The sequence below is a fragment of the Epinephelus lanceolatus genome, chromosome 16 (assembly GCF_041903045.1).
Source record: "Epinephelus lanceolatus isolate andai-2023 chromosome 16, ASM4190304v1, whole genome shotgun sequence".
Lineage (NCBI taxonomy): Eukaryota > Metazoa > Chordata > Actinopteri > Perciformes > Serranidae > Epinephelus > Epinephelus lanceolatus.
This window is the reverse complement of record NC_135749.1, coordinates 27,262,436-27,277,275: the sequence shown is the minus strand read 5'-3', so window position 1 is coordinate 27,277,275 and position 14,840 is coordinate 27,262,436. Positions and strand designations below refer to the sequence as shown.

Sequence of the window (14,840 nt, the reverse complement as noted above, 5' to 3'; positions counted from 1 at the left end):
TGATGTAAACCACTTTATTATCTCTCTAAATGGAAAATCCCTGTAATAATGTCACAGTAGGAGCTGTTGAATGTGCTCCACAGCATTTTGATCTCACATGAAAGTCACAATAAAAGTCATTTAGAGACTTTGTAGTTGTACATAATTAATATGTGAGATGTTTTTACTGATATTTGTACAGTGTGGTTTTACATTGTTCCCTTCCATGCAAATGTAGCATGTATAAGCAGTACATTTAAAGGTCCAATGTGATGGATTTAGGAGCGTCTATTGGCAGAATTGGTTTATAGTATTCATAACTGTGTTTTCATTAGTTTGTAATCCCCTGAAAATAGAAGTATTTGTCTTTTCCTTAGCTGAAAATGAGCTGTTATCTGCCTAGGGAGTGGGTCCTCTTTAACAGAGCCTGCCATGCTGCTTCTACAGTAGCCCAGAACGGACAAACCACACACCAGCTCTAGATAGGGCCATTTGCGTTTTCATGTTTTCACACCAGCCACCATTGTTCTGCTACTCGCCACAAAATCCTTCATACCAATAAATGGTTTAAAACACACTATACAGTGTATAATGTACAGGTTGTAAATCAATATAAAGACTTAATATATGAAGCGATGTACGAAAATCTTACTGTGTGTTATAACGAATTTACTTTATACATGATTTTAAGTGTTTATGACCTGTTTATGTGCATGAATAAATTTCATTGTGTCTTAAAATCTCAAACATTGAAGTCTGATAATGAAATGTTAACTTAAAGTTCAGCTCTCAGCTGCATCTTGTGGTTTTCATCCACGGATGGAGATTGTAATGAGAGGGAAGATTTACAAATTAAAGGTACAGTTGATAAGTTTCATGAAAATAACTTTTTTGTCATATACTGTCACTACATCCACACAGTATTATTTGAAACGGATAATATGTGAAAAAAAAGTCCCTCCTCCTTTTTCTACTGTATTTTAAGGCATTTGCTAGAATGTACCGCGGCACACTGACAGCAACCAATCAGATCCGAGGAGTCTCTGATGCAGCAGCTGTGAATCATGTCAGTCACTGCTTATGAACATGTTTTCAGAGACACGTATTTCAGTGTACTGTTGAGCTGTAAAATGTGAAAGTTTGTGAGCCAGCCACCATGTTGGAAACAGTCAAGCACCACCCACCAACTAGACCAACGATCTTATTTTACCAAGCCCCCCATTTTTCATAGTGACCAAATAGTTAAGTTACAACTCCTACATCCACCACGTGATGTCACTGTGCTCGAAAATACTTTTTTTCTCCATTTACTTACATTGGAAAGAGACGTCTGTAAATCAGTGGATATTTTTGAGCATCACAACTCACACAGAACGACTTGTTTCACTGTCAGAATTTGATCTATTCGGTCCAATAACATTTGGAAAATCCAGAAGAGCCATACAATAGAATCATTTAGACCCCGTTCAAGTTAGGTGAGCGCTACACTGAAAGTAGCCAGCTCGATGGGCAGAAGTCTCTAGTGTGTCTTCTCTGTGGGCCCAATGATGCAAAAGCAGCGCGAACATCCAGGTAATTTATACACGGAAGTGAAAGTTTTTGGCTTCATGCAACTTTCACAGGGAGGAATGGGGCCCCACCTCCAACGCTGTGTCCAGGTCGCTGCCTTCTACAGCTAAACAGTACACTTAAATATGTTTGTAAAAATTTGAGGTGTGAAATAGGCAATGCAGTAACAGAAACTTGATTCATATTTGATCAGCTCTGCCTAGTTTGACAGTTTGACCACAGATCATGAGCAGTGATTGACATGATTGACAGCTGCATTAGAGACTCGGCTCTGATTGGTTGTTTTCATTCAGGCGTGGTAATGCCATTAGCAGCACTACAAATTATACAGATTATTGTCTTATGTTGTACTGTGTGGATGTATTGACAGTTTAAGCAAATATAAAAGTTACCAACTGTCGCTTTAATGAATACTTTATTCAGAAATATAACAAAATATAATGAAATAAATGTGTATATACTTCACATTTCATATTCTTGAAACGTCTTATATCTGCTTACAACTACATCAAAATATTAATACTTCTTACGAGTGTTAAAAAGGGGGGTTAAAATAAACATTTACCATATGGCATCACTTCTCTGCACAGTTTCCATCCATCACACATGGATGAGGATGCTGAGCAGCAGCTTTAAACTCTCCACACTGTCTGTATTGTGTTTCACTCTCCAGTCTAGCGTTTGTACTCGGCTACATGAAATTTTCTGCGGTGAGGAGCAAACTGCAGGGTCCTGGGGAAAGAAAAAAATCAAGATATCATTTTCCCTCTCATTGACCTCCATTTTCCACAGTGGTGAGCAGGAGGTCTGGGGACGATTAGAGGCTTCAGCTGTGGCTCCGTCCTGCCACTACCCATTAAGTCAGGATGTGCTCTACATGCGTGTATGAAGTGATGAAGGCTTTTCGTTCATGTGTGTGGCAGTTTTAAGCTTATTTGCAGGACATGTTGACGGGCCGCTGTTAGGTCTCAGAGTTCATGGTGGAGGGTTGTTGAAAATATTAGCATATGTGAATTATTGTCCAAGTTTGAGTGAGTGTGAAGCATAGATGTGTGTTTTACATCATCCCGACATGTCGAATATTTACATGTAGATTTGCTGCCACCTGCTGTTTAAAGAATCAGAATCAGAATCAGAATCAGAAATACTTTATTGATCCCCGAGGGGAAATTATTTATGTTACAGGTGCTCCTTGCAAGAGAGGAAAGATACGTGAAAATATAAGAAATTTAAACAAAAGTATTTACAATATATAGTTAAATAAACAGGAATTATTAACAAACATAAACGTAAATTAATATATATATATATATATATATATATAGTAAGTTGAACAAGATTATTTACACAAATAAAGCTGTTAGTTACAACAATTAAACTCTGATACAAAGCACATGAAGCTAAGAAAGAAAGAACTTGATCATGATCACAGTCAAAAAATTAATTCTTTTAAAATATCTCCCTACAGTTCATTACTTGAAAAAAATAAATAATGCCTCAGTGTTTTTTTTAATTTGATTGATTGATTGATTTTCATAACTCTGAGACAGTAATTATGTAGAAAAACACTTTGTAATGAGAAAAAAAAAAAGTTGGATTACAAACTAATTTAGTATCTCAAAGTTAAGAAAGTTCCCCATAATTATAAGTTAATGAAATATTTAATAAATATTTAATATCATGAGTGTGAAAATCATCAGTAGTAATAATTATTTTATAATAATTACACCTGTACTTCTTTGCAGCAGCACAGGTTCAAGTCCAACCCATGGCCCTTTGCTGCAAGTCGTTCCCTCTCTCCTTCTCCTCCATTTCACGTCTATCTACTGTCCTATCTAATAAATTATAAATAAAATAATAATAATTATGGGGCAGTGCTGTGTCATGAGAAAACACCTTGTAGTGAAAATGTTCACTGGTGGATTTTTAACTACCTTTGTCTCCAATACTCGAGATAATAACTTTTGATTATTACCTACTATCTCACAATTATGTGAAGCTTTCTCAAAAGTTTAATTATGAGAAACTGTCTCAGAATGATAAGACACGTCATGATGATGAAAGTTATGTGGTGGAATTTAAACTATGATTATAGCTTTATTATTATGACTCAGTATCTCTTCATAGTAAGAAACTCAACGTTATGACACATTAAGACAAACTGTGATGATCAAGGGAACAAAAAACATAATGAAACTCTAATGACCGCCTGGTGGTTGTATGCCTCCACTAAACAGTCAAGTAACAGCTGATGAGTTTCATCCATCCTACTTCAACCCTAAAGTTCAGTGCCAGGACGCCCTGTAGAGGAGAGCTGCCATTTTTGTTACCCTCTTTTTCTGCTGTATTTTCATGTTTGGTGAAGGAGTTAGCGTTAGGATTGTAATTACTGGCAGTTAGCTAGCTCTGTTGTTTTGTTTGTATTTAGGACTCTCTCTGATGGTTTTTGTGTGTGTCCATGACTGGCAATAAAAGGGTTAAACTATACACTACCTGAATCCTAATTTCCCCATTTAGCCTTATATTGCAGTTTCAAGGTGGGCACCCAGGATTAGTGTCACCAATTTAGTATCTGATTTAATGTCTCCCCTTCTGTCCCTGAGGTACAATGTTGAGTAATGGCCATAAAAGTGTTTTTGCAGAACATTATGATGTCACAGTGAAGTTGGCCTTTGACCTTTTGGATATAAAATGTCATCACTTTGTTTTCATCCTGTTAAAACTTTTGTGTAACATTTTGTCATATTTAGTGTATGAATTGTTGAGTTATAACCAAAAACATGTTTAGTGAGGTCAAAGTGACCTCGACCTTTAAACACCAAATTCTAATCAGTTCATATTTGTGTCTCAGTGTTTGTGCCAAATTTGAGGAAATTCCCTCAAGGCCAGAATGGGATGTATAGATATATCTCAGGCCACGGCTGTCGCTGGCACGGAGGCATAAAAAGCAGCAGTAGATATTTATCTATTTTCACTATTGTGAGAAAAGATTCCCATAATTCTGACTTTGTATCTCAAACATAACAAAGGTTCCCAAAATAAGGTAATTAACATATTGACATATTTTCTAATAGTTATAAAACATCAGCAGAAACAGCAATAAATAATAAAAAGTTGATATCTAACTTATATAATTTCTCAACGTTATGACAAAGTAAATAATGAATATACAAAAATTTGTCAGAAATTATGTTAAACTCTCAAAGTTATTACATTATCTTCGTCATGATAACTCTTAAAATTGTTCTTTGACAACAAAAAGACAAAAGTTTGACTCAGCAAAATATGAAACATATTTTATTAAAGAATTATTATGTACAATAATAAAAAAAAACAACACAAATCTTATATATATTATTCAAAGCTCGCACCGAAAAGCAAAAACTGAATCTCTGTTAAGTAAATTTGGTCAAAAACGTTCATCACAAGCTACAAAAACTGGACTGTCAGCAGGCGCAGCGGGTTCGTCCAACTGAAGAGCATCATCTGTTATTTCCAGACTCCATTAAGACCAACATGCTGTTCATCAACCCAGGCTCTAATGGTGTAACTGGCACAGTACTGGTCTGTGGGGATCCTGAGCAGATCACCGGTCGCTGGTCACGAGTCATTATCAACAGAAAACACACAGTGGAACAAACACCGTGCTTTCTGTTTTTTTCATGCCGGGGATTAAATCCACTTACAGCACTCCATATTTCAAAGCAAAATGAGCAGGAACATGAAAGAAGTTTGGACTGTAACGTTTAGTTTCTGGAAATACAGTTTAGTCAGTGGAGCTCGTGCTGATCCTAAGTACTCACACTGGATCATACGTCTCTCTCAGGAGTATTTTTATGATGCAGAGCACACAGACGTAACTGGCCGAGAAGGTAAACACAACTGACATCTCACTACCGATAAATGTGCATAAAGTAAGAACCACTGTTCAGGTTTTTGGTACATTTGTGGCCTGTAATACTGGACAGATATATTTCTGAACAACACGTTTCATCTCCAGGTTGATCAGATTCAGTTTTCAGTTCAACTGATTCACATTCAGTTGCACACAGTAAGGCAGCATGTGTTCCACAGGAGGTGTGTGTCCTCACCACACTTCAGGTAAACCAAAGAGTTACACACGCCTCCTGCCCTTTAAACTGCATTTCCGTTCAGCGCAGCATACTTCAGGCCCGACATGTTGCTGCTGGATGAGCTGACATCATCTGGAGAGGTGCCGACTTCAAACACCTCGTGGATGGCTTTTCGGAAACAGTGGAAGTTGTACTCTATCAAACCTGTTCAGATAAGAAATACGCAGTTTAAAGCATTTTATTTAAGCGTGGCGGAGATTTTGTAACATAAAAAACAGCCTCCAAAATTTTCTTATACCCATTTTTCACCTGAATTAGTGCGTATGTGCAGGTTTTTGTCTTGAATACAGGAAATGAGTATGCCTTTCTATTTTTTTTTTTTACTTGTGATGGGCAGACTTATTATTTTCACATTATCAGTTTCTTTGAGTTGATGAAGTTTATATTAATAAAGATAAAATATTATTCATATTCATTTGCACTGTTTCAGCATCCCACTTGTATGTAGGTAAGCTTTGTAAGCTCATTGCGATGTTGCAAAAATGTCTCTGACCAACAATCTGTTCTTTGAGAGGCAAGAAGCAGACATCGCAGTTATCGCTGCAGCAAAATTAGTTCCTAGTCATATTTCATGGCTCACCTGATCAATTTCCTTAGTTCTTCTTTATCAATGGGTTGTTAAAACACTAATATCGTAATAACATATGACACGTTTTGTTTCCACATTACAACTTCAAGCTCATGAACACACCAAAGTCAGAAAAATGCAGCGCTGAACGTGGCTGTCAATCAGGGGCTTGTGGTTCACCCACCGTAGCAGGCAGGGTGATCAGTACCATACGATAACTGCGAGTGGGAGAAGTTTGGGAATCTTGAGCACTCTGACATTTCACAGGCTGACTCGGTACATTCTGGACACTATAAAGAAGTCGTCCAAAATGATTTGTTCATTTTCGCCATCACTGTTCATCCCCCTTTTTTACTAGTGTGTCACTTTCGACTTCATAGACGCACCAGAAAACAGGGTTAGTAACAGTAGAAAGCTGCATGGAGGCCAGTGAGAATATTATGGTGTTACTTATTCAGTCTCTCTTTCAAACTTGGTGCAGACTAATTTGGAACAATGCTCGAGCCCTGCTTGTTCAGACAAAAACAGAATTTGTGGCGGCACATGACTGCTGGAGAAGGGGTGAAATTAGCATGTCCATTCAGTCTCACATTTTCTTTTCCTAGGATGGAAGGCATGACCTGCCCTACTCTCCCTCTGACTGGCCTGAAGTCTTGGCCTTCCTTGGTTGGATTGGTAAGGTTTAGGCAAGAGAAGTGAGACTGGTCATACGCACTGTTTGTACATATACCTATGAAAAGACGGAAGTAGTATAAAGACCAAATGTCTCTGTGAGGAGGCAGGTAGAGATGGTGGATGGCTCAAAAGACACACAGGGCTTTCACCCAGGAGACCGGTGTTTGTGTCTCGTGTCAAGCCAAGTGAACTTTCTGTTATTTTTTAAGGATTGCTGTCATGTCGTCATGTTAAGTAACTTTATGTTAAGTATGTAAGGTTTCAACACTCAATCATGTGTCTTTTCCTAAACCTAACCTGTAGGGGTGCTAATTTGCTAGATATCATGAGAACTGTTATACGTGGGTACGTTGCCTGGCTAGGAATAATTTTGTCTCGCTGTTTTATGAAGCGCTTGGTTAAGGAGTTAGGGGAAGATCATGGTTTGGGTTAAAACTATCACTTGAAATATGGATCATGAAATCTTGTGAGAGTTTTTGTGAATCTGAGGTGGTAATATTATGTGTTATACTGTTGTTTAAACTATGTTTTCTAAGTTCATCATGTGTGAAATTTAAAATGAGAGACAACAGTAAAGATAGATGCAACATAATTAACAGCAAGTCTTAATTTTACTGCCCACAGTCAGTCATTATTTGCCAAGAGCTCAGTTTTCCTCGTTCACACCACAACACCTGGCCAGCAGCTTAAAGGGTTGAGTATTTTGGGTGTGAAAAGCGCAGGCTTAGTGTGATTGGAAAGCAAATGGAGAGAAAAATAAGTGTTTTTCAAATGTTGTCAACTTAGAATGGATGTGCTCTAAAAAAAAAAGCTGTCTCATTTTATAAATGTAAACACTTATGAGTCGGCAGCTTCACACTTCAATCACACATTTAGGACATCCTGTATAATCAAACTATCATCTTCTAATGCCAGTTTAACCGTTTGCGAGCTCTAAAACGACTCACCTTTCCTCTCAAAGCTCTCCTCTCTAAGGATGCAGACGAGAGCGAGGAACTTTGTGACCTCTTTCAAATAAAGCACGGTAGTGTTGTTGAGCTTGATGATAGCCGAAGACTCTTTGTCATAGGCACAGCCGCTGCCGTCCTGCATCAGCCTGCCAAGATGGAGCAGACGGAAAGGCACATTTAAACTCTTAAACTGTAGGATACAGTCAGTGCCAACATTTTAAACAAATATAACTCTTCTCACCCATAAATGCAGGAGACATCGATGACAACATCTATCATATCGCAACACAGCTCGTAGGACTGCATGTCCACAGGAGAGCTGTCTGTGGCGATGTAAATCTTACTTACAACATCAAACAGGAAGGCTTTCTCAATCCCAGAATGCTGCAAAACATGACGGATGTTAACACCAGATGGTAGAAATAGGACACATTTTGCTCTCTTTAAACAAAGGAACAACGTACAGATATGAAAATGTTCAAAAGGTTCTCCAAAGTCGGTAACTGAGGAATGAGCTTCTGGACAACTTTACTGAAGGCCTCGAATATGGAGTGGTCGTAGATGCTGGTCAGGTAGAAGCTGAGGAAGGAAAGAGGAAGAGGAGAGTTACAACACTGCAGAAATACACAGTCACTAAACAGGCCTTGGCTCAGATGCTACAAGACTAATGATGTCTGCTCACTGTGAGGACGAAAGAATAAACCAATCCAACTGGTACACAGTGATAGTCTTTATCTATCATTAGGGGTGGGGAAAAAAAAAAAATCAATTCACCAAAGTATCGCATTGATGGATTTTTTGGATGCTTAAATGGATATAGCTCAAAAGCTAGTGTGAGGGGAAGTTACTGTTTACTGTGGTAAGGTGTAGTAATGTGATCTGTTTTAAGAAAGCTGAAATGATACAGCAGAAAATGGTGGACGGTCCAAGGACACAGTCGTTCCACAGCTCAAATAGCAACTCAAATTCAGCCGGCCCAGTGTAAGCTCCCCGCCGGATCAGCAAGGTTTTGGTTGCTGTGGTTACACAGATTAGACACAGCCCTCTGTGACTCCAGCTGGGGTTAGTGAGGGCTGGATTCGAGTTGCTGCAGCCACTACTGTGTCCGTTACAGACCAGGCTCTCCTCTCAGCAAACAGTGAGGCAGAGGGAACATGGGGTGGCTAACTAATTCTTGTTTCATTTATGGGCTGATAAACAGAGAGAGAAAATAGGGCGATTGGCTGTGCAAATCAATGCACTACGCACAGCTCTATAATGGAATAACATTTTACCCATATAAATTTAAAAAACACTGTAGGGACAGTCGTAGCAGTTTAAGTTTACCCCAAAAAAGGATATAGTGGTGTGAAAAAGTGTTTGCCCCCTTCCTGATTTCTTACTTTTTGGCATGTTTTCCGCACTTAAATGTTCCAGATCAAACAAATTTAAACATTAGTCAAAGATAACACAAGTAAACACAAAATGCAGTTTTTAAATGAAGGGTTTTATTAATGAGGAAGAAAAAAATCCAAAGCTACATGGCCCTGTGTGAAAAAGTGTTTGCCCCTTAAACCTAATAACTGCTTGGGCCACCCTTAGCAGCAACTACTGCAATCAAGCGTTTGCGATAACTTGCAATGAGTCTTTTACAACGCTGTGGAGGAATTTTGGCCCGCTCATCTTTGCAGAATTGTTGTAATTCAGCCACATTGGAGGGTTTTCGAGCATAAACCGCCTTCTTAAGGTCATGCCACAGCATCTCAATAGGATTCAGGTCAGGACTTTGACTAGGCCACTCCTAAGTCTTCATTTTGTTTTTCCTTCAGCCATTCAGAGGTGGACTTGCTGGTGTGTTTTGGATCATTGTCCCGCTGTAGAACCCAAGTACGCTTCAGCTTGAGGTCACGAACAGATGGCCAGACATTCTCCTTCAGGATTTTTTGGTAGACAGCAGAATTCATGCTTCCATTTATCACAGCAAGTCTTCCAGGTCCTGAAGCAGCAAAACAGCCCCAGACCATTACACTGCCACCACCATATTTTACTGTTGGTATGATGTTCTTTTTCTGAAATGCGGTGTTACTTTTACGCCAGACCTTCCAAAAAGTTGAACTTTTGTCTCGTCAGTCCACAGAATATTTTCCCAAAAGTCTTGGGGATCATCAAGATGTTTTCTGGCAAAAATGAGACGAGCCTTAATGTTCTTTTTGCTTAGCAGTGGTTTTCGTCTTGGAACTCTGACATGCAGGCCATTTTTGCTCAGTCTCTTTCTTATGGTGGAGTCATGAACACTGACCTTAACTGAGGCGAGTGATGCCTGCAGTTCTTTAGATGTTGTTGTGGGGTCTTTTGTCACCTCTTGGATGAGTCGTCGCTGCGCTCTTGGGGTAATTTTGGTCGGCCGGCCACTCCTGGGAAAGTTCACCACTGTTCCGTGTTTTCGCCATTTGTGGATAATGGCTCTCACTGTGGTTCGCTGGAGTCCCAAAGCTTTAGAAATGGCTTTATAACCTTTTCCAGACTGATAGATTTCAATTACTTTTTTTCTCATTTGTTCCTGAATTTCTTTGGATCTCGGCATGATGTCTGTAGCTTTTGAGGATCTTTTGGTCTACTTCACTTTGTTAGGTAGGTCCTATTTAAGTGATTTCTAGATTGGGAACAGGTGTGCAGTAATCAGGCCTGGGTGTGGCTACAGAAATTGAACTCAGGTGTGATCAACCACAGTTATGTTTAAACAGGAGCTGGGGGGCAAACACTTTTTCACACAGGGCCATGTAGCTTTGGATTTTTTTCTTCCTCATTAATAAAACCCTTCATTTAAAAACTGCATTTTGTGTTTACTTGTGTTATCTTTGACTAATGTTTAAATTTGTTTGATGATCTGAAACATTTAAGTGTGGAAAACATGCCAAAAAGTAAGAAATCAGGAAGGGGGCAAACACTTTTTCACACCACTGTATATCTTTTATTTATTCTATTGTGTATGTACCGTGCATCTTAGTAATCAAATGAGTAAAGTTTATTTAATATAGCACATTTTACAGAGCAAGGTCACAAAGTGTTTGATGATGTTTCATGATGCTGCTGAAACAACACACAGACTGACTGACATCATGTGCATTGTTTTTGGAAATATGTCTCATGATAAACAGTCTCTAGACGTGCATGATTCAACTTCTTCACATGGTCTTGTGTTAAAAAGTAAACAAAAATTGCAATAAATTATAATATTGAACCGCAATACATATTGAATCGGCACCCAAGTATCATGGTAGTATCAAATTGGGAGATACGCGTATCATCTCAGCCCTGCTGAGTATAATGTTGAACTTTACACTACACCTGAATTGTGTGACATTATGATAAATTTCCTTTAAAAGTGCAAAACAAACAACTGTAGAAACCTATTAGTTAGGTGTGTGTATTACAATATTGGGGTACATTTTAAGGCTGCATTAACAATTTTTTTTGACCAATTGAGGGAAGCGGGACAAGCTAAAAAAACAAAAAAACAAATGCAAAACCAAAACATCACAGTCATATCCTAAACTTATAGTTGTTAGTGTTAACATTTGCAAAGACGGGCAATTTGATCCCCAGCTTCTCCAGTCTGCATGTCGAAGTATCCTTGGACAAGATACTGAACCCCAAACTGCTCCCGGTGGCTGGTACATCTGTTTATGGTAGCCTCTGCCACCAATGTATGAATGTGTGTGAGAATGGGTCACTGTGACATATAGTGTCAAAGTGTGTGATAAGACCACAGAGGAACTGTACAAGTGCAGGTCCATTAACCATTTATCAAACAGTAGCCTTTTTACACATGAGAAACTGACAAGTTCAGGAATTTGGTGATAATTCTTTGTGGATTTGTCACTATGAGCAACATCTTTTACATTACAGAGTTTTAAACACAAAATTGTACATAAAAGTAAGTGAATGTTGATAGCGCCAAATAGCATCCAGAAGTAACTTCAATTAACTAGAAATCATCATCTCTCTGGTGTTTTAGTGGAACATATACACCTTCCATTGTGTTAGACTGTTTCTAGGAGTGTAGCTCCTCTGTAGCTAAACCTGTGCAGACATGTCAGACACTCACCTGAGGTGAAGCTTCTCCAGGCTGGCGTCTGCCAGATCGTCGTTGGCCCTCTGATGAATGTCCCTTTGTGTCTCGATTTTGTGGTCGTCTGACAGACCATCTACTTTGTGGATGAACACCTCGAAGTTGATGTCTGGATTCACTTTGTAAGCTCTGGAGACTGTGAGATGTAACCGCCCGAGAGCCTCCACATAGTCATCCTAACACCAGGAAAAAAAAGGTGACATGTTTATTCATCTCACACAGGAAGAATTAAAACCTAATGTCAGACTAATGTCATCCTACCTGAGCATCGATGACAAAGATCAGAGCGCCGGTTCCTTTAAAGATCATCTCACTGTCAAACGTGGGGTCGAAGAAGTCCACCTGGCCGGGAAAGTCCCAGATCTGGAAGTTGACAAAAGAGGTGCCGGAGATGTCGTCCTTGTAGATTTTGTTGGTGCTCTCGAGGAACAGCGTCTCGTTGGGTGACATCTTGTGGAATACAACCTGGTCAGAGACACAGAAGGATTATTGTTTCATTACTGTCAGTGCCTTCTCTGATTCGCAGTCCTCATTCGCTTACATTCAACTGGTTACCCTTAATATCGACTTGATATTATATTTTGTACTCTACTGTTATTCTGTCTAATCTGTATATATAAAACCTTTTTTTATGTTTGTCCATTTTAGGGGACTGATCTCTGCTCTGTTGCTGTTTCTGGAGTTTCTTCCATTTTTCCTGTTAAAAGTGTGTCTTGTGGGATTTTTTGCAGGACTTAAGTATTAGTTCTTGCAAAAGTTCGTGCAGCTTGTTTAATCTACAACAATGCATCATATTTAATAAGTTCATCAGATTTTGTATGTAAAATCCTATTATTTATAACATTTTCAAGTATAAAGTAGCATGAAATAACATAATCAAGTAAAGTACAAGTACCTCATATTTGTACTTAAGTACAGTTCTTGAGTAAATGCCTATATTACACTCCATCAGTGCAAAAATAAGCATACTTACAAGTGAATAACAACACTGTGTTATATCAGCTATATTGACATTTAAAATGAGAGACCACAATAAAAGATAGATGTAACATAAAGTCTTCTCAACTTTCATCCCTTTCTAGGACCTCAGTTTTCCTCTTTCACATCACCTGGCCAGCAATTTTGGATTTTGACCCCTTTTCCAAGAAGTTTTTTGGGTATTAAAAATGCCAGCTTAGTGTGGCCAGAAAAACGCCTCTCTAAAACTGTCTGAACAAAACATTATAACCTTCACAAAGGCGAGATTTATTGCAGGACTGTCATATTAGCTGTGGCCAGGTGTACCTAACAGACCTTTTTCACGACAGACATTTTGACTTTACTGTATTATCATTAATGATGGCTGCATTCCATTTCAGCAAGTCCTGGTACTGTGCACACAGGCTCACTGGAGTAGCTTACTGGATTCCCCAGATCCCAATCTGATCGAGCATCCGTGGGACGTGCCAGTACCCCACCTCACAACCGACAGGTCTCAAAGGGTCCACTGCCAACGCCCCAGCGCCAGACTCCAAAGCACACCCCCAGAGGTCCCGTGTCCATGCCTTGACATGTCAGAGCCAAGCCCGATCCAAAAAGGCCCCACTGTGGATCGGGGGTATCTCTGGGGTACTGGCACGTCCCATGAATACTCAATCAGATTGGGATCTGGGGAATTTGGAGGCCAGGTCAATGCATTGAGCTCTCTGTCACGTTCTTCAGGCCAATCCTGAGCAGCTTTTGCAGTGTGGCATGGGGCATTGCTCTGCTCTCGCTGCCATCAAGGTGCACTGTTACCATTTTAGGGGGTGAACTAGGTCCACAGCAGTGTTTGGGTGGGTGCTGCATGTCAAGTGCTATCCACATGAATGCCAGGAGCCAAAAGTTTCCCAGCAGAACACTGCACTGTAACAAGATGATCAGTGTTATTGACTTCACCTGTCAGTGGTTTTAATGTTTTGGCTGATCGGTGTATATAGGTAACTAAATATCTTCCCTGCAAGAGTAAATGTAGTTTTATTATTTCTTTCTTAATGCCTTAATTTACGCTGATACATTTTGTTGCCTATTATATATATATATTTAGTCATTTCAATATTTGATTATGGGTTTTCTGTCTGTGTAGTGTGGAGGGGGCTACAACTCAGAGTCCTTGTGCAATCCTGTGTTGCACAATGAGCTGAACCTCACAACTACAGTTTTGAACAAAACCTGAACACCATAGCCTTCAAACAAGAGGGATTTATTGCAGGACTGTTGTATTATCTCTACCCAGGTGTACCTCATAAACAGATTTACATTGTATTAATATATTTGCCAGTCTTGTAACTCAAGAAGTGTGTTTTAAGATGATTTTTTGGTGGTGTGTTTCAGATGACTTACCTTTTGAATAGATGACTTGCCACTCCGCCTCAGTCCCATCAGCAGTATCCTGGGCTTGTCAGGTGATGTGGAGCTCTCCTCCTCCACCCCGTAACCAAAACTTTTGGGAAACGACCCCACAACATCGTAACTCCCCGTTAACGCGGGCTCCTCATACAAAGACATACTGAACTTTACTATCCGGCCTGCCCTATCTTATTTAGTTACACTCTTTTAAGGCCGTCGGTGCTTTTACTTTAAGCTAACTGGCTAAATGATCTACACAGGAATGTTGATTTTCACACCGAGCTAGCATGGCAGGCTAATTTGCTAGCAGCTGTAAACGCGGTGTTTATGTTAAAATCCCACGTCAGAGAGTCACGTATCCACCTGTATCCACACGGGGTTTCAAACAAAATATACCAAGGGGTTAAATGAGCACAATATCAGAAAATACGTGATAACTTCAGAATAGAAATCAGGAAGGGTGATTTTAAAAAAAGAAAAAGCAAAGG

The 14,840-nt window shown here is 39.3% G+C and overlaps 1 protein-coding gene across 1 annotated transcript; it reads right to left on the bottom strand.

Annotated features, from left to right (window-relative positions):
* Positions 1-4,817: 4,817 nt before the first annotated feature.
* Positions 4,818-14,835, bottom strand: rragcb (Ras-related GTP binding Cb). The gene is made up of 7 exons (XM_033636455.2): positions 14,347-14,835; positions 12,247-12,450; positions 11,962-12,161; positions 8,339-8,453; positions 8,116-8,258; positions 7,872-8,020; positions 4,818-5,825 (listed from the first exon to the last, which is right to left on the bottom strand). Exons 1-7 carry the CDS (start codon positions 14,509-14,511, stop codon positions 5,683-5,685), a joined length of 1,119 nt encoding a protein of 372 aa, XP_033492346.1. The 5' UTR covers positions 14,512-14,835; the 3' UTR covers positions 4,818-5,682.
* Between the last annotated feature and the right edge of the window lie 5 nt (positions 14,836-14,840).